At 33.1% G+C, this 16,468-nt stretch overlaps 1 protein-coding gene across 2 annotated transcripts in view; it reads left to right on the top strand.

Moving 5' to 3' along the window:
- The window catches only part of LOC129800315 (protein cortex), a 126,297-nt gene extending 111,868 nt beyond the window's left edge, over positions 1–14,429 (top strand). The window contains exons 2-6 of one of the 2 annotated variants that reach the window (XM_055844605.1): positions 8,663–8,745; positions 10,576–10,692; positions 10,750–11,345; positions 13,278–13,690; positions 13,754–14,429. In XM_055844605.1, coding sequence (XP_055700580.1) covers positions 8,719–8,745; positions 10,576–10,692; positions 10,750–11,345; positions 13,278–13,690; positions 13,754–14,034 — 1,434 coding nt within the window. In that variant the 5' untranslated portion in view covers positions 8,663–8,718 and the 3' untranslated portion in view covers positions 14,035–14,429. The remainder of the gene's footprint in view (positions 1–8,662; positions 8,746–10,575; positions 10,693–10,749; positions 11,346–13,277; positions 13,691–13,753) is intronic. The other variant, XM_055844604.1, reaches the window with a different exon arrangement.
- Positions 14,430–16,468: the final 2,039 nt, after the last annotated feature.

Below are 16,468 nucleotides of genomic sequence, written 5' to 3'. Positions count from 1 at the left end.
TTATATTTTTAGACACTATGGATTAGAACCTACTATAATTTTTTTGTTAGATTATAAAAATTTTGTTTGCTTACAATTCCAATATGCTGTATAAAACATTTTGGCAATGTTCCTTCGTTTTCGACACATTTAATATCTTATCTCTTTTCTCTTGAACTGAATTGTATTTCAGTATGCAAAACCGAAAATTTAATCTACTTCGTGTTTGCAAGATATTGAAATCTATTAAACGCTACGTATAGAATCCTATAAAAAAATTTCCGGTTGAATCCAACTGATGATCGATGAAAAGAATCAGAGCTCTTAAAAGTAGTTCTAAGCATAACTCCCATGCTATAAAATAATATCAATTCCATCTGTTCCACTGCTAAACTTCCATAATAAACATACTTGATTGCTTCTTTGTCAAACCACCTACCCCACTTGGCTTTGCTCAAACACTCGTGATGAATAAGATAAGACACAAGTGTAAAATTTATTCAACATCTGTAGTTAATCAGGTGAAGTTGCATCTAGGTATTCGTCGTATTGCAAAAATATTGCGAATATGTCGCATTACATTGGTTATTGATATGTCATTAGGTATTAAATAGAAAATGCTGCTTATTTCTATATTAATGCTCGCTTGGACAATTAATGCCATGTGATACATATTTTCCTTAGCTTATATTTTCCAATGAGACTTTTTTGTGTCATAGTCGCTCCGCTTGAAGATTGAACATCTCTTTCCTGTGTTTGATTTATCGCTTACCACTAGTTTGTGCACAGTGTCAATTTTGTTTATGCCGAAAAAAAAACATGGTTGAATTAATTAGTTAGTATGATAGTAATTTTTCATTTCCATTTTCGTTTAATGATTATTGATCTGGTTTATTAAATTTCTCCGTGGTGAAGGTGAAGAAGATGGTAAATAGGAAGGTCTCAACACAGCAAAATTATGTTTCCATGAGCTAAACTCCCTTGTGAGAGAGATGCTGAAATTGCAAGAAAACGATATTAGGTTGTATGATGAAATAAAAAGAACTTGAGTAGCATAGAAGAGGAGAAGAAGAGGTTACAATAAGAAGAGTTTCAGTTAGAGAACCTGGGATCACGACTTGCAGCACGCGCCGATCTTTTGATCGATATTTTGTTGTAACATTTCTCATTGCATTATGCCTTTTTGGAAAAAAAGTCAGCTGAAGGAGAAAGATTGTCTTCCAGCCTTTGGAAAATTCAATGTTATTGGTAGTTGGGTTGCTGAAAGTTGAGATAGAGGCCAAAGAGCCCAAGAGGATCTCAATTTCATGGGCTTCTTCCAGTGCGCTTTTGCTCTTAATAATATCGAATACAACAATATAAAATTGCGCACAATTACTATTTATCTGTTAGCGAGAAAATAGCAAAAGGAGAGTTAGCTGAGTTAAAGAAAAGAAAATGAGCATTATAAGGTGGGAAGATGAAGAAGAATTCGATGATGAGGCTTTTGCTACCAACGGATGACCACAGTTACACAGGATGTACTAAAAGTATTGTTCGAAGTAATTTTCTTTTATGTTTAATAAGGCGATAGTATTTCTCACAGCAGTGGCACATTTATAAAAATTTTCGATGTTTTTGTTATTTTATTTCAAAGAAAATCAGCCATACAACATTAACCGGAAAACACTAGTGATGATTATGATGAACACTTGTTAAATTAAAAATTTAATAGATTCATTTGCACAGAACATAGGATACTATAAAAGCCATTTTTCTGTTATAATAATAAAATAGATTTAAAAAAATAAATTAAGCACAGAAAACATAGAATATAGAAAAAGCACGGTGGTAGATATGAATTATAATAGTAGCTTTATATTCCAAAAGACAGATGAACTTTATAGATTCATGTGCTTATGTCTATCCGACAGGTTATTTTAAATAAAAAATATAGAATAATATAGAATTTGAAAAAGGTGTTCTTTTTAACAGAGATGTGAGTTCGCAGTTGGTATGTCTAGAAAAGTTCATTTTTATAGATACTTAAAATGCAAGTTAATTCTTTTGAATACAGCACGAAAAAAAAACATAGAAAAATATGAATAATTTGCAAAAAGTACTAGTTGACTTTAATTTATGTCAACAGTAATAATATTTTTCTCTGAAACACAGGTACATAGTTTATGGACTTCTATGTTTATGTATATTTGGCTGGTTATGCTATACAAAAAAAAACATAGAAAAAAAAGTAGTCGTATAAATGTTAGTGTTGAGTGGTAATATGAGGTTTTCCTTTTTAAAATATGATTCGTTGTTATAGATATTTATGTTAAAAGCGTTCATCTGATCATAGTTGGACAGTATGACTCGGATAGAGTCAATTCTTATTAATTATAAACTCCATGAACAAATATGCAAAAATCCAAATTAAATGTCCAATTTATGAAATACTTTTGTTAAGCAAGAACCTCAGAGAACTATTAACGAGTGAAATAGTATCTACAACAATTAATAACTTAGAATATTACAAATGCGTTAACTTTATCAGAGTCGTACTGTTTATAAAAAAAAAACATAGAAAAATGTCAGTAACTCGCAAAAAGTTACTTGCGACACCAGATGCTAGGTTATGTATAAAAGATATTTTATATTTATGAGGAAGCACTATTGTTACGTAAGATTGAATGATTTTAGAATTAGAAAAAAACAAAGTATTTGTGAAAGAAAATCAAAGTATTTGTGGGACTTGTGGTTAAGAAGCAATATTATGTTAACAATTTTAAATCTATTCTGAGATTTGCAAGTATCTTTGACTAATAATGTTATATTAAAAAACATAGAAAAACAAAAATATTTTTAAGGCTCTTATTTTGGATCCAAAGTCAATATTACGTATTATGTAAATAACGGTTAGCATTCCAAAGATAGTTTGCGATATGCCTTTATAGTCACGTCAATTTTAAAATTAAAATAAAACGAACATAGAAAAACATAGAAAGACCTTATTTTAATTCTAGAGCCCGATATGTGCATAAGAATAATATCGCTCTTAACATTTTCTAATCTTGTGCACAATTAATTTTTTGCTTAGTTCTTGTGACAGTTTATGTGATCCACACTGTAACACCCCGAGATAGGTTAAAGCATTGGAATTAGACATTTCTTTAAGGCATAACTCCGTGCACTTAGGTTCAGAGCAGTATTCTTATAAGATGAGATGATCTGATGGGTAATGTTTGTGTTGTGGGGGAAAATTTTATAAATTCGAAACATGATGCTCATATAAATTAATAATTGTGATGGGAAGAAATTTTATTTAACCATGGCGTCTTCGACCAAGTCTTCGACACTCAGAAATATTTCTCCCCAGCTTAGGTGCTGAGGACAGCCAAGTGGTGCCTAACACTGAAGCTAGAGGAAACTATAAATTAATTATAGATCGATTTAATTGCGATCATGTCTTTTTTTATGATTTTTTTTTCGTATTCTTGGGAGCACTTTTACGCGCGAACATCCAAGTGCCGATGAGACTTGTTCCCAGCTGAGATGAACACCAATTAAACCGTCAAGCGATTAAATTTTCCGTTGACTTCGACTTCTTTTCGATCAAACGTGCGCTGAGTGAGAGGAGTCTCCCCCCATTTGAAGCTCGAAAGCACTCACCACGGTGATTACCTGGCGAGGAAATGTCACATCAAAATGTATATAGGGCTATAAAATAAGTATTTGGGGATAATGACTCAATTTTGGTCACACAGATATCACAGAGCCACGCACAACAGCTGAAATGGTAAGCAGCAAAAAATGAGCATATAGTCTGTCTCCAGTCCACTAAAAAAAAGGAGACTTTAAGACCATTAGATAGTAAAATAGTTGTCACGCTGTTATGATGAGAGGCAGATCATAAAAATGACACACTCTCCGGCGCTATTCTTTCAACATTCTATTACACATTGCACCATGATCACCCAGTCACGTATGCTAATCACTAAATTCTGTCTCTTTCTGCCCTCATTTACGCGATCACTTGTATCTTATCAGGAATGTTTTAGCTTCAGCTGAATTAAATTGACTCGGTTGATCTTTGAATTGGACAGTAGACACTCTAATCCCACCAAAGTATTTTGACTTGAATCCACCGAGTTTGGAATGAATTTAGACATTAAAGAACCACTCAAAAATTTTACAAAGCAATTGTGACTACATAAAGAGTCAACTTGGAGCGACGACTGACCTAAAACTGAGAAGCTGATTAATTTAAAAGAAATCAAAAGCCTATTTTTAAAATTGGTTATGGTTTATTAATAAAATTTATAGAAAAGAAAATTTACATATTGATGGGCCGTTATATTTCCAAAGTCGATAACTCGTGCCGCTTGGTTTCTGTGTTCATTACGTCACTTTTAAAAAAGCTTATTGTTAATCTTTATTCTCAACTTACTATTTACATAAAAGATTGAAAGGTCGAAGGTAAGAATATGATACATTTTGATAAAAAAGAGTTTTGGCACGTCACTTAATTCAATCTCTAATAAATTTTGCTTTATGAAATATATTTATTCGCGAATATTTTTATTTCACTCACTGCAGTGCATATTATGTAATGGATTGAATACAAAATTCTTTAATTAAATACTTTTTGCTAATTTATTCTAATGAATGAACGATTATATACAGCGTCTTTCCGTTTGCCCATCAAAAGCAAAACAAAAACCATTTTAACATAAAGAAGAATACAAAACTGAAGCGGTATTTGTGGAATTTTCAAATATGTAAAGTTTAACAATTAAATTAAATAATAATTGACTAACAAATTGTTTGAAACATTAATGAATTAGTGCCTTTAAAAATGTAGTACAATATTTTCCAGTGAGTTGATTTTCAATTTTTAAGTGCACTATTCGTTAAACTCGATAAATCACTAAGTATTTGTTCATAATTGTCTTCCAGCGACTCAATTACTGATGATAAAACTGTCTATTAGGGGAAAGCACGCTACCTTCGGAAGATTTATGCTTCGCCCAAATCATTTTTTTTTCAATGTGTTATAAATGAATTTCCCCAATATGATATTATATTTTAATTGCTAGTCCAATGCATCAAATTTTCAAAAAAAAGTTATGGGTGAAACCCATAGGGAACATAGAGAAAAAAATTGAATTATCCGAAGCTTGAGTCGTCCGAAGGTAGCGTGCTTTCCCATTCTTCTAACTATTTATAACCGACTCAAACCGGTTTAAATTACCGACATTTTAAAACCTTATTAATTCTTTATAGAGTTGCTTACACTTTGATCTTAAAGAAAGTTATAATCATTTATAACAAATATTTGATGTACATTAGTGTTCATCGGAAGGGATATCAGTAACCAAAAATTTGACAAAGAAATAGGGGAAGTGCTTATAATTTTGGACAGTCTGCTTATAAGCATCGAAGTTCCAAGTTTGAAGTGCGATATTTTCTATACTAATTGACATTTCTTGTTACTCTCTTTTCAGAAGGGTTGTTTAGAAACTTAGCAAGCTATTTATCGTCTTATTTTTATTAAAATTAGTATTAATACGTTTAAAAATGAATTGATATGTAGAGGTGACTCTGGCTCTTATTTTGGACAACTTGTTTATTAATTTGTCCAACTTGACTGTAAATTTGGACAGCTAATCCGCCTCAATAGGATGCCCATTGTTCTTCATTTCATGAACCAATCTTACCAAGTCCTCTTCCTGTTCATGTAAGGGAAACGTAGAATGTCACAAGAAGCCCGGAAACTTTCCATATCATTCATTAAAGTGAGTTGACTTCGGTGCTCCAAGTACGTGCGGATTCGCTCATTCCCTGACCTTTCCGGGAGCCTTTCAGGGCATTTCTCGCTACATCTCTTTCGTAGAGATGATGCTCCTTTGTTTCTCCAGGCATTTGTCCAACCTAGTCATCACAAAAGCTAAAACTTCACGAAATTTCGTGAGAAAAACACCTGTCCAAAATAAGAATCATCACCTCACTGGTGAATGTCTTAAAAAATTTCCCATTTTTCACACGAAAAATATAATTCACAAGGCAAATCTCACTTCAGGTCAAATGTACAAATCATCAGTAACGTGAATAAACACAATATTCAATGAATATTCAATAATATCACTCAAAAACAGCGAACAAACTTTACTAACAAAGTAAAAACCAAAACTAAATAAGACTGAAGTAAGCCACGAAGTTCTGTCATATTTCTCGTAAGCTATTGCTCACACTGAATTTTCAACAAAGCAATTTCAACTCAAATCATATTCAAATTTTAACGTATTTAGTGTTAAAATCTTCCAAAAAGAACAAATATTTAGATAGAATTCATTATTCATCAAATATTGGAATAAAAATCCATCATTTTAATCAATTTATTTTTAGTGTCCAATGTTATCCTCAAAGTGTCCAAAATAAGAAACTGGACAAAATTATGAGCATTTCCCCTAATGCGATAAGTTCTTGGTATACCACAAATAACCTTTTTTAAAAATCAGTTACTGTGCTTACAGCTAGAGTTTGACTATCCGAAAGTGTCTCGACGGAAAAATAATTAAACTCCCTATTTTCATAAAATGTTGTTCATGTTCAAAAATTCCAACAGAATTTCCAATGTGTTCATACTAAAAATTCGCATAATGTTATAAGAATTTATGAACCATAGTAAGAAGGGTGAAAGAGCACCTATTGACACTTTAAGAACTTGTGTCAGGACTTATTAACACCCTTCTCTGTACCATTTTGAAATACGAAATTCGAACAGTTATCCCTATGAAAAACGCAGATTAATAAAAAAAAACTTTATATTACTTAGATTTTATTGGATGCATTAAATAAATTTCAAAATTTTGACAAAAGTGTCGGTAGGGGCTCCTTGTCGGAGAGGTGTTCCTTCGACTATACTGTACAGATTCGAAGATTTATCCGAGAGATCTTGTCTAAAAAATCGTTGGAACTTCGAAAATTTAAATCGACAAGTTGTGAAAAAGTAAATCAGTTTACGAAAAGGATATTGATTTGTTTTATTAAAAATTTGGAATTATAATGATCTGCTGTCCTGAAATTCCACAAAGCTACAAAAGAATCATCAATTTGGGCAGAAAACACAGAGATAATGTTGTTGATGATAGAAGTGTCGGGAATACCGAAAAATTAAAATGGAAAAACAGCCACCGCTAAAGATATGAATATGAGAATTTTCACATTAGACCTTCGATCATTTTTCGAATGGGTTTGGCTTGGCTTTGCAATGAGTTTGTCTTTTAGAAAGGTTATTACTGAAAAGCTTTTACAAGCCTCGAAATTCGAACAGAAATTACATTAGACAACATGCGGACGAAAGTAGAAGTAAAAATGCCTTGTATTTCGATTTCGAAATTGATCTTCGAATGTATTTTTTCCTATGCCCTAGGCACATTTACAAATTAAACCGTGAAACGACTTAACGGAATTATAAGTATAATAATTATTTGACTAAATTTCCATCAGGTTTGCACTAACTAGGTCGTTTCTCGGCTTAAGATGTGAGACGGATTAGTCGGAAACTGATGGAAATGTAACCTATAATCAATCACGTTACGCTGTTTCTCGGCTTAAGTCGAAAGTGTTATACGGGATTCAGACCTAAGGCTTAGCCAAATGGATTAACTGCTCTAATTTCTTATCATTCATGATTTTTTGGAAAAATTTAACTTAGAATTGGATTATTAAATATAAATAACCTATTATACTCTCAAAAAGCAATTAAGTTGCACGCTATTTAGGATTTGGAGACCCACGCGAACTGGGCTAAACCTCTAGTCTGAGGACCGCTTTACGCTCCGGCAGTGAACGACGGATGATGTTTCAACATAAAATTCTCAGGGTACTTAAAAATAGACGAATTGAATAAATTTTACTTTTTGTGGGTTTCCTAAAATTAAAAGAAATTTTGGTTAGTAAAACGTTTCATTTTGGTTCGTATAAAACGCTAAATGGTTAAATACTCCATTTTTGGCCAGTTGTTTAAATGTTTTATATTTGGCTTTTAGACGGGTGTTATATTTTTAGATAATTCATATTAATTCACAATTCTTTTCAAAAATATTAAGACAATTTATTTGAGTTCTAAATTTCCTGTCTGTTTAAAATAATAGTGACTACATTTATTTAAAAAAAAAGCTTTTAAACTTATTGAGTCAAATTTATTTTTAAAAACAATTGGTTTATTTTTGGATTCAACATTCAACTTGTTCTACTTTAGACTAACTTATTCTTTAACAGAATTATTTAATATATTTCTGTTGGTAATTTGCCGGAGTAATATTTTAAAATAAGTTGGCAATTAAGTTCTCGAAGTTTAATTAAAAACATGCAATAATATAAATTTATTTTTTCCTTTGGTAATCTATTTCTTTTCTAAATTTCAAGAAATAGTAACTAAGCTTTCTTTATTTCAATGCCCGAAGCTCTAACTCTAAACCTTCCATCTCATCGCTAAGTAATATTTATCATAAGTATGTATGCATTAGCCTCAAGGGGCAAATAGTTTTACGATGAGAAATTTTTAGAACAGGTTCAGCCACCGAACTTGGTTTCAGCTTATCTTATCGCTCTAGTGCTAACATAAGAAAAAACTAACTCGCAATAAAGTAATTTGTTGGGGCACCAGGCAGAGGCTTTTCTTAGTGATTTTTCTCATTTTCAGCCTCTTCGGTGAGCAAGGGGACAGATCGGTTCAAGTAGGAGTTGCAAAAGGAGTTGATGGGAATGCATATAAAAAGCACCAAGGTGAGAGGGGCCACTGATATTTCCAATGGTGCATAAAGTGATGAAGAGTTGGAAGTGCCAATAGAAGTAATTTATTTCATCATTATGAGAAGTTTGCTTATCTGGCGACCTATTAGTGGATTTTCTGGCTCAGATCGGCTTGTCTTGCTAGTGTGGCGAGTTGTTTGCTCAATTTTTCACTTTAATCAGATACAAAAGTCCACCTAATACTGGTTCTTATTGGGTAATTTTGTGCACAAAATGAAAAATATTCTTTTGAACAAAACTTGTCATAATAGTCAATGATGGCTGGGGTACATTGGTGATATTTATTGGTGAGATATATGATTAATTGCTGAGCACAATTGCAAATGGTTTTTCCTTCTATGCCTTTGGTACCCGGAGAAATTATGATCTTTCCGATATTGTAGCTGATATGCCTTGCACCGGATTCACCACACTGAGATTTGCAATTTACACTAAATGCATGCAGTTTTAAAATATATATCGATTATGGATTTTCATTGCTGCACTGAATTATTTATCCGCAATGTACACACTCTTGGCCTCATGTCTCTTGGTCACTAGGCTCCTCTAACACTTCTTCACCATGCATTCAGCGATCGACCCACAGATCATCTCTCTGGCACAAAACGCACAATTCCAAAGCAATCGATAAGCCTGTCTTATCTTATGGAACCTGTGATTTTTCATTGAAAATCTGTTATTTTGGTAGTAGTATTTTGAGAAGTGGGAGGTCTTTCATTTTTTATCCCAATTCACTGAAGTGGTAAATTTTTTTTGAAAATTTCTTTACTAATAAGGCATGGTTGTCAAAAGGTCGCACTCGAACAGTTCTTAGCAATAATACAGTCTAAAAAATTCTAAGAATACGTAAAAAATTATAAAGGACTAGTAGGGCAGGGACCTATCAAGCATTATAAAAAGTGAAGCTATTTTTCACTTTTCCTTGTAAAAATTTTGCATCTATTGCACAGCGACTTAAACAAATTTGCTCGTAGTTCATGTATAATTTTGGCAAGCATTATGAAATATGTATTTTTAGATAGCTTTTAATACACGATTTCGAAATATATTAGACTGATAAGTCAATTCTCTTTAGGAAAAAACTTGCCAATAGTCTTCAGTGCCGTCAGTGCCCCTATGCAAAAACGTATATATGGAAAAATGAAATGTCGAGAGGCCCCTGAGTTGGGGAATTCTGTAAAGATATGATAATGTCATATGACAAATATTCGTTGCAATTTCGAGAACGCGATAACACTGAAGTCCAGTGAGTATTGAATGGTCATTGGAAGGTGCTCTATGAGCTCTTATAGTAATGGAGCATTTTTCTTAACCAAACGATTATGCGATCTTTACTTTGCGATACTCTTTAGTGAATCATAATTATTATTAGGGTTTACAAATTTTAAACTATTAAAAATACTTAACATAAAATATGAAAGAGCATTAGACTGTACGTCCAAACCTTCTTTGTCTATTGATTTATTTTCGGAATCAAAGGTATACAAAACATAAACTCTATGAATATTGGTCCAATCGGAGGTATCTTATAAAATCGCAGCATTACAGTAGCTGTGATTAAGAAAAAAATCACCAGCTAACCCAATGCGTGCTGTAAATTGCAAAAGAACATGATTTATATTTTAATCTGCACGTTACGCTGTAATTACAATAAGAATTACTAATTTATTCCTACAATATATCATATACCAAACTCCTTCGGCTGATGAGGAATATGATTTTTTTTCTACCTTGTCGCCACCATCAGGAGGATGAAGCCACTGTGTCTGGAAATTCAACAAAGTTTCCGCTAATCCTTTGCAGATCGAGAAAACATCGAGCTTTGCACCCTTGGGATACGGCGATCGTTTCATTCCGCGCAGATACTGCGAGAGGAGAACGGATGACCCAGATGATATTGAGGTGGATGATATTTTCATGGTATTATTTTTATATAAAACATTGAAACTCTCAAATGCTAATGGATTTCCGTTTTAGAATCCTCTGACCTGCTCTTGGAAGAATTTCAACTATTCGAAAATTTTCAAAGAACTCTTCAACATACGCAACAAAAAGAGGGCATCCGAATGGTCCGATGAACGAATCCTCTCTTTCACCGATGAACTCCACAAACGTTTTACAGTTGAATTAAACACCTTTTGGGCTCCAATGTTCAACTATGCCGTCACTCCTAAGTGGTACACGGCTCTAGATTGGGCCTGTGTTCCCCGTACTCGATCTTTAGCATTCATGGATACTGTTCATAGTATTCAGGGTTTTCACAAATCCGGCAAGAAGAAGTTGATAGTTTGGAATCAAGCCAATGAGATTGTTGCTTTTGTGCGTCCTGAGATCGTAACCTGGCAGCCTGGATCAGCTAATCTAATGGTGTATTCCCTGAACAATATCACAGCTCTGGCTTTCGATGCAAATGGCCACTATATGGCAGCCGGAGGCAAGATCGGCCGGCGTGTATTTCTGGACATCTGGGAGACCAAGAAAAAGAATATTGATCTTGTATCCTTAGTTCGTATGAAAGACAAAACAGAGATTCGGTGTTTGGCCTGGAGCCGCAGCGGATCTCATATTGTGTGGTGAGTACTTTTAAAGAAAGACTATCATAAATGAAATATATAACTCATTTGTACCACATATTATGCACAAAAAATGTAGATTATATACAGAAAACGTGTATGACTCATCGTAATTATTTGGATCATAAGATATAAAGATAAAATTACCCTATATTTTGTGAGTCAATAAATTAATTTACGAATTTACGAAAATAAAAAAAAGCATTTTTAATTCAAACGGAAACGATACTTCATAAATTGTAAGCTTGAACTGAAAGTTTTCAGTATTTATGGATTTAAAAAATATTTGCAAACTTAATGAAAGTCATTACCTTAAAATTAAAAATCTTTGAGAATAACAAAACTACTTGGCACAAACCTTTCCAAATTTAAAAAAAATCGAAAAATATTAATTGCTTAGTCTCATAAAAATCTAGAAGATACTCGTATGTAGCATAGGGGAAACTGGGGCAAAAAGTAACAAAACGGATATTTCATTTTTTTACAAGCTACCCGAGCACCTCCAAAATTTCTAATTAGCACAGTTTTATAGGAAATTTACTGCTCTACAACTTAGTGAATGTCATTTTCCTCTATTTGGTAAGGAAATATATATATCGAGCCTTCTGTAAAAAGTAATTTTGTGATCATTCTCAAAAATGCTGGGGTAAATAGTATCAGGCATAAGATACTATCACATTTTAATTCACTTTATTATGGGATTCCGTAAATTTAAGTAAAATACCGAAATTACATATTTTCATAGGATATTTATTCTTCTACACCTTTGTAAAATACCGTTTTCTCTATCTGAGCGAGAAAAGCGCATTTCAAGCTATTTTACAAAAAACACACAAAAAACTGCAAATCGTTTGACCAATGCAAACAACAAGCGGCGACACATAGCATTGACGTTTCTTTTCACCGTGGGACATCAGAAATTGTTTCGGTTTTTGTTACTTTTTGCTCCATAGCTTTGGTACTTTTTACCCCAAGTGGTCGTTTTTAATAAAAGGATTTCTGGAGAAAAGAATCTTTGTAAAATTCTAAATTAATAGCGGATTCGTATTCAAAGAATATCCAGATAATTTGGGAAATATTCACCAGTGCATCAAATTTAATATAAGTAGCTATTAATTGATATCTTCTGCACGGAAAATATTTCAAAAATAGGGCTAAAAATTTCGATATTTTTTTTCTAAATTCCATGTTCGAATTCTACGAAACATACAACACGAACGAAACATAGGCTATTTATCGAAAAAAAATTAAGCCACTATCTTATTTATCTTGGAAGATATTGAATTTTAAAATTTTCGATTTGTGACTATTTGTCCCAGTCTCCCCTATATAAAAAAAATATCCATTTGAAATTTAATAGTAATGAAATTCTCATTATTGCCAAAAAAGATGATCTCAGGGATAGATGGGGTCCTTCGAGGATCCAAAACCGCTATCTCTGTTCGTCGTTATCTTTGAAAACGGCCAGACAAAAGACAGGGTTGATTGACAGGAAGTTGCACAAAAGAGTGCAATTATTTCTGAGAAGTCGTTTGATTCGGAAATAGGTAATTAAAACAAAAATGTTCCCTGAGGGTGTAAAGCGAAAATTTCAAGTGTTCTAAAACAGGGGGATTAATACACTGCTCTTTCAATAGAATTTGTAAAATAAATTCATGCTTTTAAATGTTAAATAAATATAGTATAGTAAACCTTAGGATTTTACAGCATGCCTGCATTTATTCGATATGAAATTACCTCGAAGTATTCTAAAAACTCATCAATTTTTTGAAAAAATTGCTTATGGAGAATTCTTTTGGTGTTCGTCCCTCATTTAAAATTTCAAGTGATTAATTAAAAATTCTTCTTGCAACTTGAATTCCAAACACCATAAGAATTTCATTAAGCAATTACAAGAAGTAATTACCAGGTTTTTTCTTCTACCGTTCACAGTGGCCAAATGTCTGGAACACTAACAGTCCATCGTGCTTCGAATTTAAGGAGTCCGTGTCTGGTTCTTCTTCAGCATCATGTCCGTCCAATTATTGAAATCAAGTTCTCAGCTAATTTTCTGCTCTTTGCCGTGGCTGATCAATCGGGAGTGGTGTCGGTTTGGAATTGGGTGATGAAAACTCTCAGGTTTAAGCTCAAGAGTCCTATTGAATCCTATGTTTATCTCGATTGGCATCCATGGTGCTCCACGGAGTTTGTCATTGCGTCAAGGACTCCAGCATCGATTGGTGTTGTTAATACTGTTGAGAAGAATGTCGTAGCATGGTACAAAAGATGTGACAAGAAATGCATAATTGATGCTATCAGCTTCAACAAATTATCTGGAGAATTGGTTGTCGCCTTACGACGCCGCAGTAAGAGTTTTTTTGGTAGACTTGACTGATTTGACTATAGTAATGTTATCTTTAAATTTGCAGATCAATACAATAAAACAAACACGATGATCCTAGTGTTGGCATCCTTGGAGCACGTATCGGACATAATTTACAAGAAAAGAATGAGGAAAATCTTCCATTTGATGTGGAGTCCAGATGGAAAGATTCTAGCAACAGCTGGAAGTCAAAATGATCTCACTCTCTGGAACTTCTTCGGCAAGTCCGATATTTCTCTCCGGAAGTGCACCAAGAAGAAAGAAAAGAAATCCATTGTGAAGAAGGAATCAACCTTTGGGCACTTCCCCATAAGCACGATTAGATGAAGTGTTTTTTTTTTATTTCCTCCAAAACAATCCCATTTGCACGTTTTTTAATTCTATTTTACAACACAAATATTCCCACCCACCCAAAAAATGACAATTGAGCCGCCTTGGAAGAAAAGTCATCATTTCATTTGATTCCATAATAGATCCCTGTATGTAAAGCCATAAATTATTAATGATTAGAGCATTTTTCATCTCTTGTATGCACTTTATCCTCATTGTCTGTCATCATCTCCGTGGATGGGGGAACAATGACAATTTGCATAAAGTGATATTCACCTCAATTTATTTATAAGAGCCCCTTCCAAAATTAAATATTCATTGAAGTCTGTGTTATAATGTAATAATCTATTTTTATAAATTCAATCGAAACCCATTTTCACATTGCCATACAAGTAATTGTGTTTCATTCACAATATTCAACATGGGATAGAAGAGATGAAGAAGATGATGGAAGAAGGCAATTGATAGAAGGACTGAACACTTTGCTGAATGATCGTATGCTGATGCTGAATTTACATGGAGATATATCCTCTATAGTATATTTTTGTAAATGGGTTAGATATAAAAAAATATGGTAATTTTGCTGAATACTCAGTTGAGTAGCAAGGACTTCTTGTGAAGATATAAATTATATTTTTTTTATAAACAGCATGGTATTGTCACTATCAAGACCAAGTGGTGTTGGCAGTGACATTTCGATTTCTGGTCTTCGATGATCCCCACATAAGTCAATATTATCTAGGACAGTCCTTTTTCCTATTCCCATACTCATCCTTCGCTTCTGATACCATGTTTCTTGCATTATTTCGAAAACGGATCTTGAAATTTTGTCATTTTCTAATATGTTTTGGCGGCAGCCAAGGCAAATATTTCGTTCTTATACACATATGTTCGAAAACCATTTCGATATCGAATTTTCGAAGATCAAAGTTTGACCACTCTGCAGGGCATATTTTTGAACCGATTTGCTTGAATTTAATTTTTTTTACAAAGATCTTGATATTGAGAACCCGTCTACATCGGACTTAATCGGTAGTGAATCGGTAATATACCCGTAATGATCTACCTTTCTCGAATTTCCTTTTCTATTTGCCAGTCTGCTTTTCAATCACTCTTAAAATATTCGATAGTGTGCTTTTTTAAGCCATTTTTTAGTGCGAAATGTGTTTTTTTTTCAAATTAATTAATCAATTTAATGAGTAGTAGTCCGGTATACACCAAAAAACCATACGAAAAGATGATACACGGAGAGCTGTTAGTCGTGAGCTCGAGCACACCGCAAAGTTAGATCGCTTTATCATCTCTTTTGTTTTGGAAAACTTATCCGTAAAGTCTATAAACATTGAACGCTTTCCGCCTTCAAATGTTTTTCTTATCTTTTCTATCTATTTAAGAATGATTGGAATACCGGAGTCCGATAGAGAAATTGATTTTCCTGACTAGTTAAAATTATTTCTGTATAAACTTTGTACGTGATCGTGAAGTAGAAGGTTGCAGGGTTGAAGGAAATTAGGATATTTGCAGTAAGTCTCCAACTATTTGCTATGTAGTAAATATTTAAAATCAAAAGTGACTTATTTTCAAACTACCGCATTGATGAATGATTTTTACATAGATTTTTATTATTTTTTGTATCTTCAAACTTTTTTAAGCAAAAACCTCTTGATACTAGAAACTTAGGTATACATAATATTTTTCAGAACGAAAATTTATCACCCTTTTGTATTGTCAGAAAATTAATTTAAGTTTCTGAGCTATTTTCGTCAAATAGGCAAAAAATGCACCGAATCAAACTCGGTTGGACTTTCTAAGGTTAGATGTAAGACGTTTTACAAAGTTTGTTTATTGTTTCAATTTTTGTTGATGATTTTCGGTCCATGAAAAGTGTCTCGTTTCTAAAGGGTTAAAGGATGAGTCAGAACTTTAACGTTAACCCCATGACCATTTAAATAATTAACTACATAATATTTTGCGATGCGGTTTCAGAGAATATTTTTCATATAATGTTAACCCAAAACAACAAAAAACTAAAGCAAAATATTATGAAGTTTATAAAATTCTTTAAGAAGTTCTACGCTCCAGAGTTTATTGGTCATGGATGTATGCGATTCAGGTCAGATTTGTATGAGATGTGAAAAATTTATCTCTTATACTATAGACCTAAAATTTGCGGGTCCAGCGAGATATTCTGATGCGGTGGCAGCCAAAATCCCGAAAGCCAAAATCCCGAACGCCAAAATCCAGAAAAGGCCAAAATCCCGAAATCCAAATCGAATGCCAAAATCCCGAATATTCAAAATCGTGTAAGGGGTGAAATTAAATGGAGGAAAATGTTTAAAATAATTTCCCAAGACACAAAAGAATTCCTTTTGCCTCCAACAAGCCTGGGTACAATCGTGGAACTAGCTGTGACACTTTTAAGAATTCGGTA

Source organism: Phlebotomus papatasi, chromosome 2 (assembly GCF_024763615.1).
Source record: "Phlebotomus papatasi isolate M1 chromosome 2, Ppap_2.1, whole genome shotgun sequence".
Classification (NCBI taxonomy): domain Eukaryota; kingdom Metazoa; phylum Arthropoda; class Insecta; order Diptera; family Psychodidae; genus Phlebotomus; species Phlebotomus papatasi.
The sequence above is the reverse complement of the archived record's forward strand: the minus strand, read 5'-3'. Positions and strand labels throughout refer to the sequence as shown.